Source organism: Monodelphis domestica, chromosome 8 (assembly GCF_027887165.1).
Source record: "Monodelphis domestica isolate mMonDom1 chromosome 8, mMonDom1.pri, whole genome shotgun sequence".
Lineage (NCBI taxonomy): Eukaryota > Metazoa > Chordata > Mammalia > Didelphimorphia > Didelphidae > Monodelphis > Monodelphis domestica.
Window position 1 is genome coordinate 42032364 of NC_077234.1, and position 18688 is coordinate 42051051.

The following is an 18688-nucleotide window of genomic DNA, read 5'->3' on the forward strand; positions in this document are numbered from 1 at the left end:
CCCCCAATAATTATTTTATTTACCATTATTATGCAATAGTGATTTCCCTCCTCTTCTTTCTACTCTTTCCCCCAGTATAGTTTTCCCATCCCTCACATGTTTATTTTCTCCTAAAACCATTAAAACTAAACCAAACCACCTACAGATCCTCTATCATTTTCAAAAACATTATGATCCTCAAGATATTAGAGTTTTAAGAGGACATTTGTTTCTTATTCCTCTATTAACACATAAACAATTCATTACCACATTTCTCTTTCAATTAAAGAAATAAGCAAGCCTTTCTAGGTTTCTCTTGCTGCCTGCATTTGTTTCAAAAGTTTACTCAGTTCTAGCCTTTTCATCAGAAAGATATGGAAATCCTCTATTCCAGAGATCAGCAAACTATGGCTAGTGGGCTGAATCTGGCCTATTGCCTACTTTTTGTATAACTTCTAAGCTAAGAATGTTTTTTCCACTTTAAAACAGAGTTTTATATTACTTAAAAAGGGAACATATAAAAATGTGAAAAGCCTTTCTTAGCCTACAGGCCATACAAAAACAGATGTGGGCTGGATTTAGCTTTTCAGTCATAATTATCTACTCCTCCTCTATTCCATTAAAGGTCTATTTTTTTCCCTTCTAGGACTATACCTAGTTTTCTAGGATAGGTTATCTTTTGTCTTATGTCTTAAAATCCTTTACGGTATTGCACATCCAAGTTATCTTCTCCTTTAAGGTGGCAGCTGTTAAATCTCATGTGATGCCTACTGGTTCTCTTGGGACTTGAATTTTTTTATTGTTGCCTATTGATATTTTTTCTTTCACTTGGAAGCTCAGGATTTTGGCTGTGATATTCCTGGGAGTTTTCATTTGGGGGTTTCTTTCCAGAAGTGGTCAGCAGATTCTATTTTCACTTTATGCTCTGGTTAGACTAATCCTAGACAGTTTCCATTCATAATTTCTTGAAATATGGTATAAAATTTAAAAAATCATGACTTTTAGAGAGTCTCATGAGTCTTATCTTGTGTTCTCTCTTATTTTTTTACTTTTTAATTTATCAAGATATTACCAGATGTCTTATTGTCATTGTTTTCTGTCTGGCTCATCCTAGTTTCCAGGGCATTCAGTTCTTAGGTGAATTAATTTTTAACCCTTTACCTTCCATCTTAGAATTGTGTATTGGTTTTAAGGCAGAAGAGCAATAAGGGCTAGGCAGTGGGGGTTAAGTGACTTGCCCAGGGTAACATAGCTAGGAAGTGTCTGAGGTCATATTGGAACCCAGGACCTCCTGTCTCTAAGCCTGGCTTTCAATCCACTGAGCCACCTCGCTGCCCCCCTTAGGTGAAATTTTTAGTCAATTTGGTCTAAGACATTCATTTTTTCTTGCCTTTCCTCCTTAGATTTTGCATTCCATCTCTGTATTATTTCTTCCAGATACTTTTTCAGTCTTACTGTGCAGTCACTATCCTCCCTGGGGCTCTCTCAGACTAAAATATTTCCTTATGGTATTTGTAGTTTTCCTTAATTACTCATATTTATTTGTCTCAATATTTAACTTAAGAGACCTGTGCTTGGGTCAGGTTCCAAGGATGAATGTTATGTGTAGGGCCTGTCTGATCCTGAATATAGAAGCCATGAATAGGTACGCATTCAAGGGACTGGGGTGGGGGTTAGTATTTTTATGCTGGTACCCTGCAGGGTTGTGTTGGTAAATGTTTTACAACCAGCTCTGGTGCAGGGGGTGGGAAGGGGATGTACAGACATGACATACTTTTAGGTTTAATCTGCATTAATGTTTTTTCCATCACTTTCTTGAGTTTAATCAACCAACAAGGCAATCAATCATGTCCTGATTTATAGTGTTGCTGATTTCCAAGGTGGAAATGCTCACACTGAAATTAACAATCAACCTAGTTGGAGCTGATTTTAGCACCTCCTTGTAATCTTGCCACAGGGCTCTGGGACCTAATTTCTCCTGTTATAGGCTTTGCTTCAGTGATGGTGAGCCTTTTAGAGACCAAGTGCCCAAACTGTGCCCTCATGCACATGTGAGCCACCCCCTAAACCCAGACAGGGAAGGGAAGAAGGGCTCCAATTGGGCTGCTGGGCAGAGGGGCGGGTGATATGAAAAAAATGTCCTCATGTGTGGTGAAGGGAAGCGGAGCAGCCCCCTCCAACTCATGTGCCATAGGTTCACCAACAGAGTTCTGACTGTCTGAAGTCTTGCAAGCCTAATGCTAGGATCTTGCCACAGGATTTAGGGACTGCTGAGGCTAGAACTGGTCTAGAGCTTTATTCCTGCAGCTAGGTTCAGGATGGCATAAGACTGCCTGCTTCTGCTTCCCACCTAACCTGACTTGTCTATATCAGGACTCTAGGGATCTCTCTCTCCTCTCCCCTCTTCCCCCCTTCTCTCTCTGTCTCTCTCTCCCCCCTTCTCTCTCTCTCTCTCTCTCTCTCTCTCTCTCTCTCTCTCTCTCTCTCTCTCTCTCTCTCTCTCTCTTTCTCTCTCTCTCTCTCTCTCTCTCACACACACACACACACCCAGGGATGAGTAGAAGAGCCTAGAGGTGATTATTTTTATTTCTTTTTAGAGTGGTACATTTCTACCCATTAGAGTGTTTTCAGGGAATCTGGCCTTTCTATGTCCTAAACACACTGCCATTATCCCCACTTGATGTTTCTATAGAGTTTTAAGACTTATATATCACTTTGTGGGCACTATATCATTTGAGCCTTACAACAACCCTATGAAAGAGGTGAATTGTTATCTCCAAAATACATGCCAAACAATAATCTCTCTCTCTCTCTCTCTCTCTCTCTCTCTCTCTCTCTCTCTCTCTCTCTCTCTCTCTCTCTCTCTCTCTCTCTCTCTCTCGTTATTGATATTTTCTGTTTCTTATATCACCATAATCTATCCTTGTTATCGCTCCCATTTCCCTTCCCAGAGAGTCACTCCATACGGTAAATAGAAACATGTACTATTATTCAGTTATGTCTGACTCTTCATAACCCCATTTGGGGTTTTATTGGCAAAGATACTGGAGTTGCTTCTCCAGTTCATTTTATTGATGAGGACTGTAAATAACACACAGGGTTAAGTGACTGGCCCAATGTCACACCATTAATAAGTATTGGAGGTTAGATTTGAACTCAAGATGAGTCTTCTTTTTTAAAATTTTTATTTAATTTTATTTTTTGGTTACAATAATTATTTCCCTCCCTCCCCTCCACCCACCCTTCCCACAGCCAATGCACAATTCCACAGGGTATTACATGTGTCCTTGATCAGAATGTATTTCCATGCTGTTGATGTTTGCACTAGGATGTTCATTTAGAGTCTACATCCCCAGTCATATCCCCTCGACCCATGTATTCAAGCAGTTGTTTTTCTTCTGTGTTTCTACTCCCACAGTGTTTCCTCTGAATGTGGATAGTGTTCTTTCTCATAGATTCCTCCAAGTTGTTCAGGATCGCTGCATTGCCACTAATGGAGAAGTCTATCACGTTCGATTGTACCACAGTGTATTAGTCTCTGTGTACAATGTTCTCCTGGTTCTGCTCCTCTTGCTCTGCATCACTTCCTGGAGGTTGTTCCAGTCTCCATGGAACTCCTCCACTTTATTATTCCTTTTAGCACAATAGTATTCCATCACCAACATATACCACACTTTGTTCAGCCATTCCCCAATTGATGGGCATCCCCTCATTTTCCAATTATTTTTTGCCATGACAAAGAGTGCAGCTATGAATATTTTTGTATCAAGATGAGTCTTCTTGACTGCAGGTCCAGCACTCTAACCACTGTGCTCCCTAGCTGCCCAGTATTTTTTAAAGGGTGGGGGTAGATTGGCACATTGAAAAAGTCTGAAATAAGGGAGGGAAAGAACATGAATCATGTAACCATGGAAAATTTTTCTTAATAAAATTAAAGAAAAAAACGGAAAAGTCTGAAATCATGTGCAATGTGTAACACCTGTGGGACCGACCTCCTGCCTCCAAGAAGTGGGAGCCTCTCATGGCTCTTCGCTGGAGTCCCCCTTGATCTTTGTAATTTTGTTACTTTCACTTTGGTCTTTTGGTGTGTCATTCTCTACATTACTGCTGTGACTACCCTGCTGACTTTGCTCTATGTCAGTTCATGTAGAGCTTTCCGAGCTTCTCTGCATTCCTCGCAGACATCATTTCCTAAAGCACAGTAATATTTATATGCCATAATTTAGCCATTCCCCTATTGGTGGGCATCTCTTTTGTTTTCATTCTTTACTACCTCAAAAAGTGCTGATGTGAATATTTTGGTATATAGGGGCACTTTCTTCTCATCAATGGCTTCCTTGGGGTATAATCCCAAGGAATAGAGTCTCTGGTGGAAGGGAATAGACATTTTAATTGCTTTATTTGCATCATTCTCGAATACTTTCCAGAATGGCCATACTGTGTCTCACTGCTCTACCAACACATGTAAAACTCTTTAATTTTTTTTTTTTGAGGGAAAGGTTGCTGTGGGCTGAAAACTGCAGGATGCTGTCCTGTGGACCTAGAAATTGAGCTGATCTTTGAAGGAGGCAGAAGAGACAGGTATATGGAGAGGGGAAAGAAGGGCATTCCCTCAAGGAGCTCATTTGAGGCTATATATGAACTGTCCTCATAGTGCAATTGAATCAAAGGGTTGCATCCAAGGTCAGATCAATAGCTTGGGTGGGCCTGGATTGAGTAGGACCCTGAATCCTAGAATAAGGGACCAGGATTCAATCCTACAGATAAAAGGGAGCCAGTGAAGATACATAATTTTTCCATGATATAGTAGTGGAGGAATAAGAATAATTTGATGCTATATTATGAGACCTCCTACAATCTGAAATTCCACTCAGTAGAGTGAACACCAGATTTGTTGACAGAGGACTTATATTCAAAACTTGGTTCCATTATTTACTACCCATGTGACCTTGGGTCATTAGGCCTCAATTTCTTCATCTGGAAAGTGAGGGGGTTGGATTACGTGACCTCTGAGGTTCCTTTTCAGTTCTAGATCTAAGATCTATGATGACTGAAAATACTTTTCATTGCTTGTAGTTGGACATTATTCTATTTCTTGGGCATTGCTAAGTCCAGGGGTTTACTAGAGTTTGCTCCTGTTGACTTTCGAGAACCAATTAGGGAATTTTCAATTTGAGTGCTTAGACTCTGGAAAATGGCAAATGCTACAAATCAGAGCTTAATTTATTGTTTTGTTGATTATATTAGGAAGTGATAGGAAAAAAATGTTACCAGTGCCAGTTAAACTTAAAAACATGCCAAGGGGAAATCCAGTTGTTAAACAGTTGCCAGCCTACCTTTGGTGAAATTCCATATGCAGAAATCTATTCATTTATTTATTTTTCTTCTGTAGTTTTATGAAGAAGCTTTTATCTCCCACTTTTTAATAGTTTTTTTTATTGATATCATTTATTTTCAGTCATTTAATTTTCTTTCTGTATCCCTTCCCTTCTCCCCTCCTGGAGAGCCATCTCATATAAAAAAGAATATTAAAAAAGAAAAGAAAAGTGAAAATCAGCAAAAATGGATCAGTGCATAGAAAACAATATGAAAATACATGTCTTTATTCCTGAGAACATCCAACCTTTCCAGAGTTGTTGGAGGATATACTTTTTTGTGCCTTTTATAAAATTTGCTAATTTCTAAGTGGGTCTATCCATTTGATGGTCTCTAGAAAACACCTGCCAACTGAGTCATTCATTTTGAAGCAGACAGATGGACCAGTGGATAGAATCCAGAATGAGGAGTTAGGGAAGAACTGAGTTCAAATTTGACCACAGACACTCACTGTATAACAAATCACTTAACCTCTCTGTTTCTCCATCTGCAAAATAGAGATAATAAAAGCACCCACCTACCTTACTGAGTTCTCATGGGACTCAAATAAGATAACAAAGATATCATTTTGCAAACTCCAAAGCACTATATAGATGCTAGAAATTATTTTTATCTCTTTTTAATTTTTTTTGCTAGATATTATATAGCTAATTGTTTTAAATTGTATGACTTTTTCAAAATCCATCTTACTCTTTCTCCTATTTGCCTATCAACTCAGCAAGTTGTCTTGTTCATCTTAAATGTCATTAAATCATGGAAAGGAACTTAAATTCCTTCTTTTCTCAAAAAAGGCTAATATCAATCAATAACTAAATAAGCCTAAAGAGCATCACATATTCAAAACCAGAATACGAGGTTCATTTGAGGCTGACAAATTTCACACCAAGCCCAGAGGTTGTCTAGTCTGAGCCCCCCCCCTTTTTTGGTAGATGACGAAATTGAGCCCCAGTTCAAACTGGGGAAGTGAAATGCAACCACCCCAAGCTCGAGGCCTCCTTCTTTCTTCCAGGATGGAGTCCCTTCCCTGCCCAAGACTGACACTGAAGGAGTGAGGAGAAGCCAGAGGGGAACAAATATAAGAAAGGAAGGAGATAAAGTAATTGTTACTCAAAGAGAAGCCCCAAATCATCCCAGAAGTTCATTCATTTTATTCCAATTATCTCTAGATTTATCAAGTGAACAATGTGTGACATGTAACTAAGAACTTCAGACTTGGCAGAGGAAATCCAATTGGAGTTCAATATATACAGTAACAGACTGGAATATTGGGGAAAATACACAGCACGTGGTTCTAATTAATTTGACAAGCCTTGATTAAGGGTTTGCTCTATGCTAGGCATGGTGCTGGGTACTGGGGATTCAAAGGCACACATGTTCTAGTTGGGGGAACAAGCTGTACTCATTCAAGTGAACGTGGTGAACAGAAAGGGTAAAGTGATTAGGGAAGGAGTAAGGAAGGAGAACATCCAAAACCCAGTCGATCTGGAAAGGTTAGGGTAGGAGGTACTGCTTGAGGGATGCTGTGGCTCCCAAGAGGCAAAAGTGAGCTGGTGGAACATTCCAGGGAAGAGAAACAGCTTATGCAGAGGCACAGAAGTGGTAGATGCTATACTCATAATATCCTAACAATATTAAACGGTCCAATGTCATTGATGTTCTATTTTGAGGGAAGTGGATGTACATGTAGGGACAGCATATACAAAGATATGAGCTAATATGGACATCTCTCTCTTTTTTTTAAACCCTTACCTTCTGTCTTGAAATCAATATTGATTCCAAGACAGAAGAGTGGTAATGGCTAGGCAATGGGGGTTAAGTGACTTGCCCAGGGTCACACAGCTAGGAAGTGTCTGAGGCCAGATTTTTACCTAGGATCTCCCATCTCTAGGCCTGGCTCTCAATCCACTGAGCTACCCAGCTGCCCCCATGGAGATCTCTTTTAAAAGGGCAAGCAGGAAGTTTGCCACAGTGGCCCTGAAACAGAAAATATTCCAAAGGAGGTCAAAGAAAAACATGATATAGCATCAGAAGCTGAGATGATTGTTGGACACACGTAAACAAAAATAGTTCTGATTTTCATTTTCCCTTCTCAGTCTGAGCTGCTCTAAAACAAGAGATGCTCCAAATCATGATTTTAGTGCTGTAAGGGATCTAAGAAGGCATCCAGTTTAAGCCCCTCATTTTAAAAATGAAGAAACTGAGGCAGAGAGGTACTACATGATTTGTCCAAAGGTTTAAGGGAATAATAAATGGCATATAGCCAAGCTTTTGTTGATAATGTCTAAGGTGGGAAAGATCAATTTAGATTTGGAAGATATTCAGAGAAGCTCTTTGGGGGCAGTAGATAAGTTGTTGGAATTGAAATTAGGAAACAAATTCCACCTCTAACATTTACTATCTGTGTGACCATGGACAAAGCAACCAAAAAACGTTTTTTATATTCCAAGCGCAGTCCTAGGGACAAAAAGATTCAAGTGAATTTGCAACATCTCTGACTGTCCTCAATCAACTTAAATTCTTTGGGAAAAGGAAGGGGAAACACCATATACACCTATAAGAGTATGGGTTTCTGATTTCCCAGTGGGTAATGCAGCACCATCCCTCATTACTTTGTAATAATGATATCTAACATTTATATTGGGTTATAAAGTATTTTATGTGGTATTTCATTTGATCCTCATAATAACTTTCTGAGATAGATACTATTTTATTTAAGATAACAATTAAATGACTTGCTCAGAGACACAGCTAAAAAAGTGTCAGAATTTGAACTCAGTTCCCAGTTTAGTTCTCTTTTTACTACCACCTGAGTGACTCTCATACACTTGCATGCTCATATTATGGATATAAAGGTGGTGGGATGTGTGTGCCAGTAGATGTTAGCAAAGACTAAAAGACTGTGAGACATAGAAAGAAAAAGGGGCACAGCCTTCAAATATAAAAAAGACATTCCTTATTCCAGAGAGGATGAAAGTTGTGAATACTATAATTGCATATAGAGAGGCTAGCAAGACAATAACCTTGCCTCCAGGGTATTATCGATGGCTCCAGTTACTCATTTAACATAATATTAATTTTAAAAATTGTTTTATTTTTGTCAGTCATTGAAAATTCATCTTCTCTTTCAACTCCCTCCTCCCTTCCCCTTAAGAAAGAAAAGTAGATAAGGGAGCAGCTGGGTAGCTCAGTGGCTTGAGAGCCAGGCCTAGAGACCGGAGGTCCTAGGTTCAAATCTGGCCTCAGACACTTCCCAGCTGTGTGACCCTGGGCAAGTCACTTGACCCCCATTGCCTAGCCCTTACCACTCTTCTGCCTTGGAGCCAATACACAGTATTGACTCCAAGACAGAAGGTAAGGGTTTAAAAAAAAGAAAAAAAGAAAACAGAAAGAAAAGTAGAATCTCTCTGACAAACATGTAGAGTGAAGCAAAACAAATTCCCACATCTACCATGTTTCCTTCAAAATGTCTCAGTCTATAGGCTAAGTTCATCTATAAGGAGGGGGATAACATGTTTCAATGGGAGTCATCTGGAATTGTAACTGGTTATTGCATTGATCAGAATTCCTATGTTTGTCAAAGCTGTATGCCTTTATACTATAGTTGATATTGTAGAAATTGTCCTTGATTCTGCTTACTTTATTTTGCATCAGTTATACTAGTCTCTCCAGGATTCTCTGAATCCTTCTTCATTTCCTATGACACCAAAGTATTCCATCACATTCATATACCATAACTCAGACAGCCATTCCCTAATTGATGGACAACTCTTTAGTTTCCAATTCTTTGTTACTCTAAAAAAGTTATTCTCTCTCTCTCTCTCTCTCTCTCTCTCTCTCTCTCTATATATATATATATATACACACACACACATATATATACACACCCTTTTTTCTCTTTCTTTGATCTCTTTGGAGGTATAGACCTAGAAGTATTATACCTGTGTCAAAGAGTTTGATGGTTTAATAACTTTTTTAGACATATCTCCAAATTTTTTCCAGAATACCTGGACTATTCTAGTAAGTGCATTAATGTACCTGTTTTCCCCCAGCTCCTCCAGCATTTGTGATTTTCTGAGTTTGGCCAACTTTTCCAATCTAATGAGTCTGAGGTGAAACTTCAGGTTTGTTTTTATGTATATTTTTAAATTATTAGTGGTTTAGAGCATTTTTTAATATTGCTATCGATAGTTTGGATTTCTTCCTCCGAAAACTTCCTGGTTATTTAACATTTTTCAATTTGTCTAACAGCTTGAAACATTTGAATCAGTTCCTACATATCTTAGAAAGGAGACCTTTTCAGATAAATTTAATAGAGATTTCCTCCCATTTACCTACTTTTCTCATTTAAGCTGCATTTTGTTTGTGAATTCAGAGTTTGATAATTAATTTTTTATTTCCCTCTCTCCTATTCTCTTATACATTTCCTTCTTTTTTGTTTCCTACCCCATTTTTATAGATAAGAAGGTGGCAAGAGAAAAGATTGCTCAGCACAGTTTTCTAGATTTCATATAATTTGCTTTTGCTTCCCTTTCCCTCTTTTCTTTCTCTTACCCAGAGCCCAATCCCTGATTCTTATCTTTTCTTTCAAAATTTTCTTTGAGATCTACCTTCTCTAACTCTTTTTTTTTTAAACCCTTACCTTCCATCTTAGAATCAATACTGTGTATTGGTTCCAAGGCAGAAGAATGGTAAGGGTTAGGCAACAGGGGTCAAGTGACTTGACCAGGGTCACACAGCTGGGAAGTGTCTGAGGTCACATTTGAACCTAGGACCTCCCATCTCTAGGCCTGGCTCTCAATCCACTGAACTACCCAGCTGCCTCTCCTTTTCTAACTCTTGAGTATTCCAGGATCTTAGGGACAGCTCAAGCTGGGGGCCTTCAAGTTTTCTGTACTCCCAAAGTGGTCTGATTTAAGTCTGATCCCCACCCTTCTGGTTTGAGCTCTGCAAGCTCCTGACCTTGGTTTGGGTCTGAGCAACATACCTGTCTTCTGGACCCTGGTTAGAGTTCTAGTAGATTGCTACTGGACTCAGCCAGCTGGAAAGCTTTTTCAGTTTCCAGAGACAGAAATATAGGATTCCCTTTGGTTGGGGTCTTTCTGTGATTATTAAACTACAGGATTAAGACTGGAATGGAGGCCAGAAATTACATGCTACTTCACTCTTGAGGTCAAAGATATGCAGCTACTTGTTGGTTCTGAGTTTGTTCCTTGCTCCCTCTTTAGTTTGTGGCCCCAAATGCAGGGCTCCTCCTCAATCTTCCCTAGATCTTTGGAACTGAGTACTGAGCAACAGAGCAGCCAAGAAGGAACACTTGTTTCTGAAGGTTTCACCAGGTCAGGTATCCCTGAATGGATCTAGGATCTCATTTTTTGGGGGGCGGGGTAAAGAGGGGGCCGAGGCTAACATACTTCTTCCTGCTACTCTACCATCTTGACTCTGGGGCATTAGGCTTAGAAATAAAATTAGTAGTGTGCAAAGTGAAACTCATTAACTCTAGGCACTCAGAGAGATACTCAGGAAGCATCTTCTGCCATTGCTAAAGAGTCATTTTCTAGCCTAAAGAGCTTTGTAGAACTCCAGCTTAAGAGAGGACAGAACTACCAAGTTGAAAAAAGAGATGCTTGTGTCTAGAGAAGAACCCAGGGATGGAACACCTACCTGCCCAGCTCTGAGGATCTTTGGGAAGTGCTCAAACGTGCCCGCAGTGCCCTAGTTGCCCCAGCCTGGCAGCAGATTGACTCTTTCATAAGAGACAGTGAACCCAGAGAGATGCAGCCCAACTGCTAGCCCATCAGAGACACTGGACCCTGCAGGAAAATAGTCCTTCCAAAAAGCCATCCAAAGGGAATAGTGGAGCAACAAGAAGGAAGCTTCTGGGGCCTCATTACTACAGATCTTTAAGTTTATACCCATTTTTTCCTTTTCCTGGCATCTGGGTACGTTGGTGGGCGAGTGAGCCCCTGATGATGGGGGAAATGCTTTTGCTTAAGTGTAGACTCTACTGGCTAATTAAGGTGACCTCTCCAACCCCCCTCCCCTCCAGGAGGATAGCCCCCCACGGAGTTGCCCTTAACACTCTGAAAGCAGCAAAGGCCACCCTCCTGGGGACTGACTTTACCGAAGTACCTAAGTCAGTTTTGGTGAATCAGCCCCAAGGTGGGGTCATGTAGGAGGTGGCCTGGATTGAGACGTCACTTCATCTCAGAGATTCTTTGTAAAATAAGGACGATGCCAATTGATGGTAATTACTTTACAGGGTTGCCTGGAGGATCGAGTGGAATCCTATATGTAAAGAGCTCATCTTTCTTGCAGATGCTCACTGGGTCCTAACCCAACCCCCTTCAGAAGGCAGCACTAATGATCCCATCCCAGATAGCAGGCTCTTGGAGATCCAGTCCCCTTTTTGGATAGAAGAGGAGCCTTCTGGGGGAAACGACTTGCCCACTGTCACACAGCTAGCTAATCAGGAGCAGAAGCAGGATTCAGCCTCTGGTCCTCAGATTCCCGGATCCAGGGTTCCTCCATGTGATCTCTCAATTGCCCCTCGCTTATTTTTCCAGCAAATGTCTCTTTTGCTCCTGGGTGACGGCCCCACTCCCTCCCCTCCCGCGTTTAGACCTCTATCAGGGGTCATTTTAGAGAGTGGAGCTGTCTATTCTGTAAAACGAGAGGTGGACTACTTGACCTCTGAGGTCCCTTCCAGCTTTAGATCTGTGGTTCCAAGCCACTTTCCCCTCTCTAGGCCCCATCTTCCTCTTCTGGAAAATGAGGGGAAGGAAAGGAGATGGGACTAGTTGACCTCTTAAGTCTTTTCCAGCTCTTGGTCTCTTGAAGGGCTCGACAAGACCGTGATTTCTTTCAGGCAAATACTGTCTGTCATATGAGCAAGGGGCCCGATTGGAAGAGCCCCCACCAGTGTGGCCTCTTCTTTCTCCGGCTCCTTCCCCCCCTCCCAACCCCCCGCCCTTATCTCCTTGGATTTCCTCTCCTTTCCCGGGCCGACCCTCCCTTCCTTGCGTCCCCAGTTCTCCTCCCCCTCCCCCGCCCCTCTCCTCTGGGCTCGGGGAGCAGATGCGCCCCCTCCCCTCCCCTCCCCTGCCCTCCCCATCCCTGCCCCTCCTGCCGTTGCCGCTGCCGCCGCCGCTGCCGCCGCGGCCGCTGCAGCTGGTGATGCGATTCGCCATTGGATTAAAAATAGCCTGGTCCCCCTCCCTGCTCTCCCGCGCCCCGCCCCGCCCGGGCTTTGGCCGCCTCGCGCCGCCCGCCTGCCCCCGTCTGCTCGGCCGCCCGGGCCCTGCAGCCCCGCCGCCCTGCCTCCGCCTCTCCCTGCGCCCGTGCCGGTGCCTCCGCAGCCGCCTCCTTCTAGTCCCCCTCGTCCTCGTCGTCCTCCTCCCGCGCCCGGCTCCCGCGCCCGGCCCCCGCTCCCGCCCTCCCTCCGGCCCTCCCGCGCGCGCGGAAGCATGCAGCGGGCCGCCCTATTCGGCAGCCCTGGCGGCGGCCCCGGCGGCGGCAGCGGCCCCGGTCCGGGTCCTGGCCCCGGGAAGATGGCTGCAGGAGACCTCGGGGAGCTGCTGGTCCCTTACATGCCCACCATCCGCGTCCCCAGGTCCGGGGATCGTGTCTACAAGGCGGAGTGCGCCTTCTCTTACGACTCCCCGGTGAGTGCCGGCCAGGTGTGGGGAGGGCTGTGGGGGGTGGCGGACGCAGGGTGGAGGGGTGAGGGGTGGGCTGTGCCCCGGAGAGCAATCGATCTTGGCCGCCGGCCCTGGCTAGGAGTCGGGCTGCAGGGACTGATCCCCACCCCCCTCCTGATCACTCTCGGGGATGGTGCACAGCGCACCCACCGCGCTCGGCCACTTTGGGGAGCTTTGGAACTGAGCTCCCGGCCGCTCCTCCAAGCCCCTCTAGCATGGAGCTCCGGGAGCCGGAGAGCTGCGGCTGGGGAGCTCTCTTTTCGAGCCAGCAATCCTAGCGCCCTTTCTGCTGCTGGCTCTCCAAGCTAAGGGTTGGGGCCCCCTCACCCACCTCCCTAGCTCGCCCCAAGCCTAGGAACCTTCCGAAGTGCTCAGCCAGTCCTCTGCCTGCAGGGCTCTCGGGAGTGGATAGCACCCGGACACACACCACAAGCACCTTCTTTTTCTGGGACTGTCTGCTCTCTTTAGGGATTCCTAGTCCCTGGACCAGCCCTCCGGAGTTCTGAGTTCTTCGGTGATTTTGGTGGCCTCCCCCCCCCCCCCCCCCCAACTTTGCTTCCTTTCTGAATGACAGGAAAAAACAGTGCTTTGGCGCAAGTGGTCCTAGGGGGGTCGAGTGCATCGCGATTACTTTTCTTTCACTAAACTTCCTTCCCCCGCCGCCGCCGCGGAGCCCCCCACCCCGCCCCACCCCGTGAGGTTTGGGGCTCGAAACGTATCGAGGCAATTTTGAACAACTTTAAGCCAAATCTTGGCCTCGGTGGCTAGAGGAGGAAGTAGAGGGGAGCTTCCAGTTGTCAGGGCCAAGCGTGAGTGTTTGGCTGCTAGTGCTTGCAGATTTCCACGGTTTTTGTAAGTGTGTGAAATTAAAAAACAACAACCCACAACTATTTCCCCTTTGAGGAGTCAGAAGGCACTTCCCAAGTCACTCAGCTGTGTGGCGTTTATCATGTCTTTTTGAGGACTGGTTATTTTTACACACACCCTTTGGAGCTCATATGTCATCCAGCAGGTCTCCCTCTGGCTGCAGAGTGAGTTGTATTGGGGAGGGGTGGGCTGGCGGAGCGGCTCCCACACTCGGCAACAAAGCAGGAGCAACCTTTGTCAGTCAGACAGACAGTTGGTAAGGAAAGCCAGCCTGTGGAACGCTTCAGAGACTTGTCTTCCCATCCTGCTAGACTTTTAAAATTTCAAAGTACTTTTTGCTCTCTGGTTAACAAGGGACATTCAGAGGCTCCGGGAAGCTTAATGGGCTTCTAATCTCACCCTCTACTTTTTGTAAGCGAGAGAAGCGAGTCCACAGAGAGCTTTTACTGATCTGTGACATTTCTTTGTGGGCTGTTACCCATCTTTCTTTCATGACTTTTGAGTGAGATCACAAGATTATGGCTGATCGTAGAGATTGTCTTTGGCCTTCCTTTTTGTATTCTTAGTGCTTAGTACAGTACCTGGCACATAGTAGTCATTTAATAAATGTTGATTGGCTAATGGACCTTGAAACTGGAAGGGCCCTCAAAAATCATTTCCCATACCTCATTTTCCAGCACTGGAAGCTGAGGCCTAAAGATGTTGGCTGGCTTGGCACATGGCTAGTAAGTGGCAGAATCAGAACTCCTCCAGAGTTCTGGGACTTGAAATTGCTTTCTTCCTTGCCAGCCACATACTCTGTCCATTTTATCTTAATCTTGGAAAGTCTTTTTGATGTCTTTGAGGATGATCCCTTGAAAACTTGATAGAGGTCCTTTCTTAAACCTTGGGACTCTATTGACCATGATACCTGAGGCCACTGCCAAGAATGCTATTAGAATTTCCCATTATCAACAACATTTTAAAATAACAAATTTCATGTCCCAGGATTGCCCTAGTTTCTTATGCTAGCTCCTAAGAAGGTGGAGATGGATGGTGCTGATGCCCGTGAGACAAAAGCAACTGATATGTTATAAAGTATTGGGGGGGGGACCCAGAACTCCCTGAGTTTCTTAGAATATTGCCTTGCTGGCAAGGTGCATTGGAGGGAACCGGAACTAGAGTCAGAGGCTCTAGATTTAAAATCCCAATGTTGCCATTTATTACCTGTGTGACCTTGGATAAATCACTTTATTTCTCTGGGACTAACTTTCTCCTTGGTAAAATAGAGGGGTTGCACTAGATGGTTTCTGAGGGTCTTTCCAGTTCTGGATGTTCGTTATAATCCAATCTCTCTTCTTACTGTAGAATAGGATACTCACACATGAGCATCTCTGTCAATAAAAGAGTTAGTTAACAAGCATATATTAAGCTCCTACTTTGTGCCAGGAGCTGCTCAGATTTAGGGTACAAATAAAGGTGATTTTCTGAAGCAGCTCACGGTCTGTTGGGGGAGAGAATATGCAAGCAACCATGTACAAACACTATATATTCAGCATAAATTGGAGATTACCTCAGAGGGAAGGCATTTGGGTTAAAGGGGGATTATTGGGAAAGGCTTCTTGCAGAGGATGGGAATTTAGCTGAGACTTCAGGGAATCCAGGAGGTGGAGATGAGAGACAGAACCAGAGCCAGAGAGAGCCAGAGCCAGAGACAAAGAAAGAGACAGAGAAATAGAGAGACAGACACAGAGAGATAAAGAGAGAGGGGGAGTATAGAGAGGGAGGGAGGGAGGGAGGGAGGGAGAATTGGGTTGGGGAGGGGGCAGACTAGGCTTAGGACAATGAAAATGCCCAGGGTTCAAGAAGTGGTATATTGTGTGCCAGGAAGCCAGGGTCACTAAATTGAAGAGTATGAGGAGACAAAGTGTAAAAAGACTTGAAAGGTAGAAAGTAGCCAGGTTACAAAGGGCTCAAAAGCCAAAGAGAATTTTCTATTTGATCCTTGAGGCAGCCAGGAGACTCCTGGAGTTTATTGATTAGGAGGGGGACATGATCAGAGCTGAGCTTTAGGAAAATTGGTTTGACAGGTAAGTGGAGAATGGGATGGAGTGGTGTCAGTGTGATTAGCCAGCAGTCCAAACCATGAGGTAATGGGGACCTGCACCCAGGGGATGGCAGTGTCAGAGGAGAGAAGTGAACCCATAGAGGAGACATTACAGAGTTTTCTAGAATAATACAATGTAGCAAACAACTGTTTTGGTCTTGGTGGGCTCCAAGAGAATGTTTATAAGAGAAAAGCCTGTTTGATACAATTCAACAATTCAATTCAATTGTTTGATACAATCTGTTCAGAACCTGCTATTTGCAGAACTTTCTTGCTAGGTACTGACTGGGGAGACAAAGAGAAATCAAAGTCAGTCTCTGCCCTTAAAGAGTGAACTGATAAATAAGTGAATACAAATGATATACAAAGTAAAAGAAATGAATACAAATTATCCACAAAGTAAAGGAAGTCAATAGGGATTACTCACCAAGTAAAACAAACAGTAGGGACTATATATTCTTATATATTTTATATTATAGATTATATATAATTGCTCAGGTTGGATGGAGAGGCCAGCACCTGAGGGGACCAAGAAAGTTCTCTTGTAGGAGGAAGTGGCTGAGCTGAGCCTTGAAAGGAACTAGGGATTCCAAGATGCTGAGGTGAGGAGGGTGTAGCATCCTGGGTGGTCTCCTGAAAAGAGTGGCAAGTTTGTTGTTAAGAAAATTTAAGTTCAAACCAGACACGTACTAATGGTGTGGATCTGGGCAAGTGACTTAACTGCTATCAGCCTCAGTTTCCTCGTGTGTAAGATGGAGATAATAGCACTGAATTCATAGGGTTGTTGTTAGCATCAAATGAGAGAACATATGTAACGGGCTGCAAGTCAAACAGTAAAGCACTTTATAAATGCTAGTTATTGTTGTTAATGTGAGCTGAGAGCTGGAAGGGTCCTCAGAGGCCATCTATTGCAGACCAAGGCAGTAATAGTAGTAATAATTAATAGTAATAGCTAGGTCAGCTGAGTGGTGTAGTAGATGGAGTGCTGGGCTTGGAATCATTTTTGTGAGTTCAAATCTGGCCTCAGACACAAGCTATGTGTTTCTGGGCAAGCCACTTCCTCCTGTCTGCCTCAGTTTCCTCATCTGTAAAATGAGCTGGAACAGGAAATGAAAAACCACTCCAGTATGTTTGCCAAGAAAACTCCAAAATGAGGTCCCAAAGAGTCAACAACTAGAGTAATAGCTAACATTTACATGGTGCCTACCCTCTGCCAGGTATTGTGCTAAGCAGTGCCTTTACAAAGATTTTCATATTTGATCCTTACAACAAACAACTCTGAGAGGTAGATGCTATTATTATTATTTCCATTTTACAGATGAATAAACTGAGGCAGACAAGTTAAGTGATTTGCCTAGGGTTATACAATTAGTAAAGAGTAGAGCTGGGATTTGAACCCAGGCCTTCCAATTCCAAACATAGTCATTCTGCCAATGATCCACATCTTCTTCCACTTCCAAGAGAAGGATCATTGACAAGGATTGTGAATTAATATATTTTGTTAATCTGTATCATAAACAAGGGGGAAGAGAAAGGAGATTTTTATTTTGTTAAAGCAGGGGAGGCTTGGTGGAGAAATTAGAGAAACTGCCTTTGTTGTTATTGTTCAATTTTGTCTAACTCTCCACGACTCCCTTGGGTCATATTGTCCATGGAGTTGTCTTGGCAAAGATATTGGACTGGTTTGTCTTTTCCTTCTCCAGTGGATTAAGGCAAACAGAGGTTAAGTGACTTGCTCAGGGTCACACAGATAGGAAGTGTCTGAGGCCCCTAACTCGCTATAGAATTAGGCAGATCTAGATTCATAATGACTGTGAGACTCTGGACAAGTAACAAGTTCTCACAGGCTTAGGAAGCTCTTTAGATTCCAAGTTGCAGAGCAGCTATCAGATCCTCATTGGTGGAGAAGATCTTGATTAGGAACTCCCTATAAATCACACATTCAATTCAAAAAGTAGAAAGAACATTATATAGTACCTAATAGTTTTCAGTGTTTAATAATTTTTAAGCTCTTATCTTTTAAGACACAAGAGCAGCCAGGGCTAGGTAATCCAGGTTAAATGACTTGCCCAGGGTCATACAGCTAGAAAGTGTTTGAAGTCAAACTTGAACTCACAACACCCTGCCCACTGAGCCACCTAACTGCTCTGATAAAATTACTTTTTGATAAGTATATATTTTCTATAGCGTTCTTCAACTTTAGAAAACAATTTGGAATCACATTTTCTATATACACTTCTCATTTTCAAATGGCCTTTTTTTGGGGGTGATGATGCAGAGTAAGACTCTAATCTTCTATAGTACACTTTAATTGGATAATAGGATTTATAGTCAGGAGGGATCTTAACTCTCATTTTTAGAGCTGAGGAAACCTAAGCCCAGAGAAGATAACAGACCTGGTAATAAGTAGCAGGGATTCGAATCCTGGTCTTCTCACTTGAAATCCATCACTCTTAACCCAACCTCCTGGTTCCTTAGAGAATCATGCTACAGTCTTGGGCTGGCTTCCCATTTTCTCAAAGAACTGACTATCTCTTGTGTCAAAACGTTTTCTGATTTCTTAAATGAAAGCCAGGCTAAGCTGCTTAACTGTTCCTAAGATCAGTCATTTTCCTTATCCTATTAAGCTATATTCAACCCATCTTGCATCCTGTTCATTTGGAAGGTGTGTTCCTTTGGGATA

General features: G+C 43.2%; 1 protein-coding gene across 2 annotated transcripts in view; it reads left to right on the forward strand.

Annotated features, from left to right (window-relative positions):
* Nucleotides 1-12485: 12485 nt before the first annotated feature.
* The window catches only part of USP13 (ubiquitin specific peptidase 13), a 139766-nt gene continuing 133563 nt past the window's right edge, over nucleotides 12486-18688 (forward strand). Inside the window, exon 1 of one of the 2 annotated variants that reach the window (XM_001368179.5) lies at nucleotides 12486-13016. In XM_001368179.5, coding sequence (XP_001368216.3) covers nucleotides 12819-13016 — 198 coding nt within the window. In that variant the 5' untranslated portion in view covers nucleotides 12486-12818. The remainder of the gene's footprint in view (nucleotides 13017-18688) is intronic. The other variant, XM_007501977.3, reaches the window with a different exon arrangement.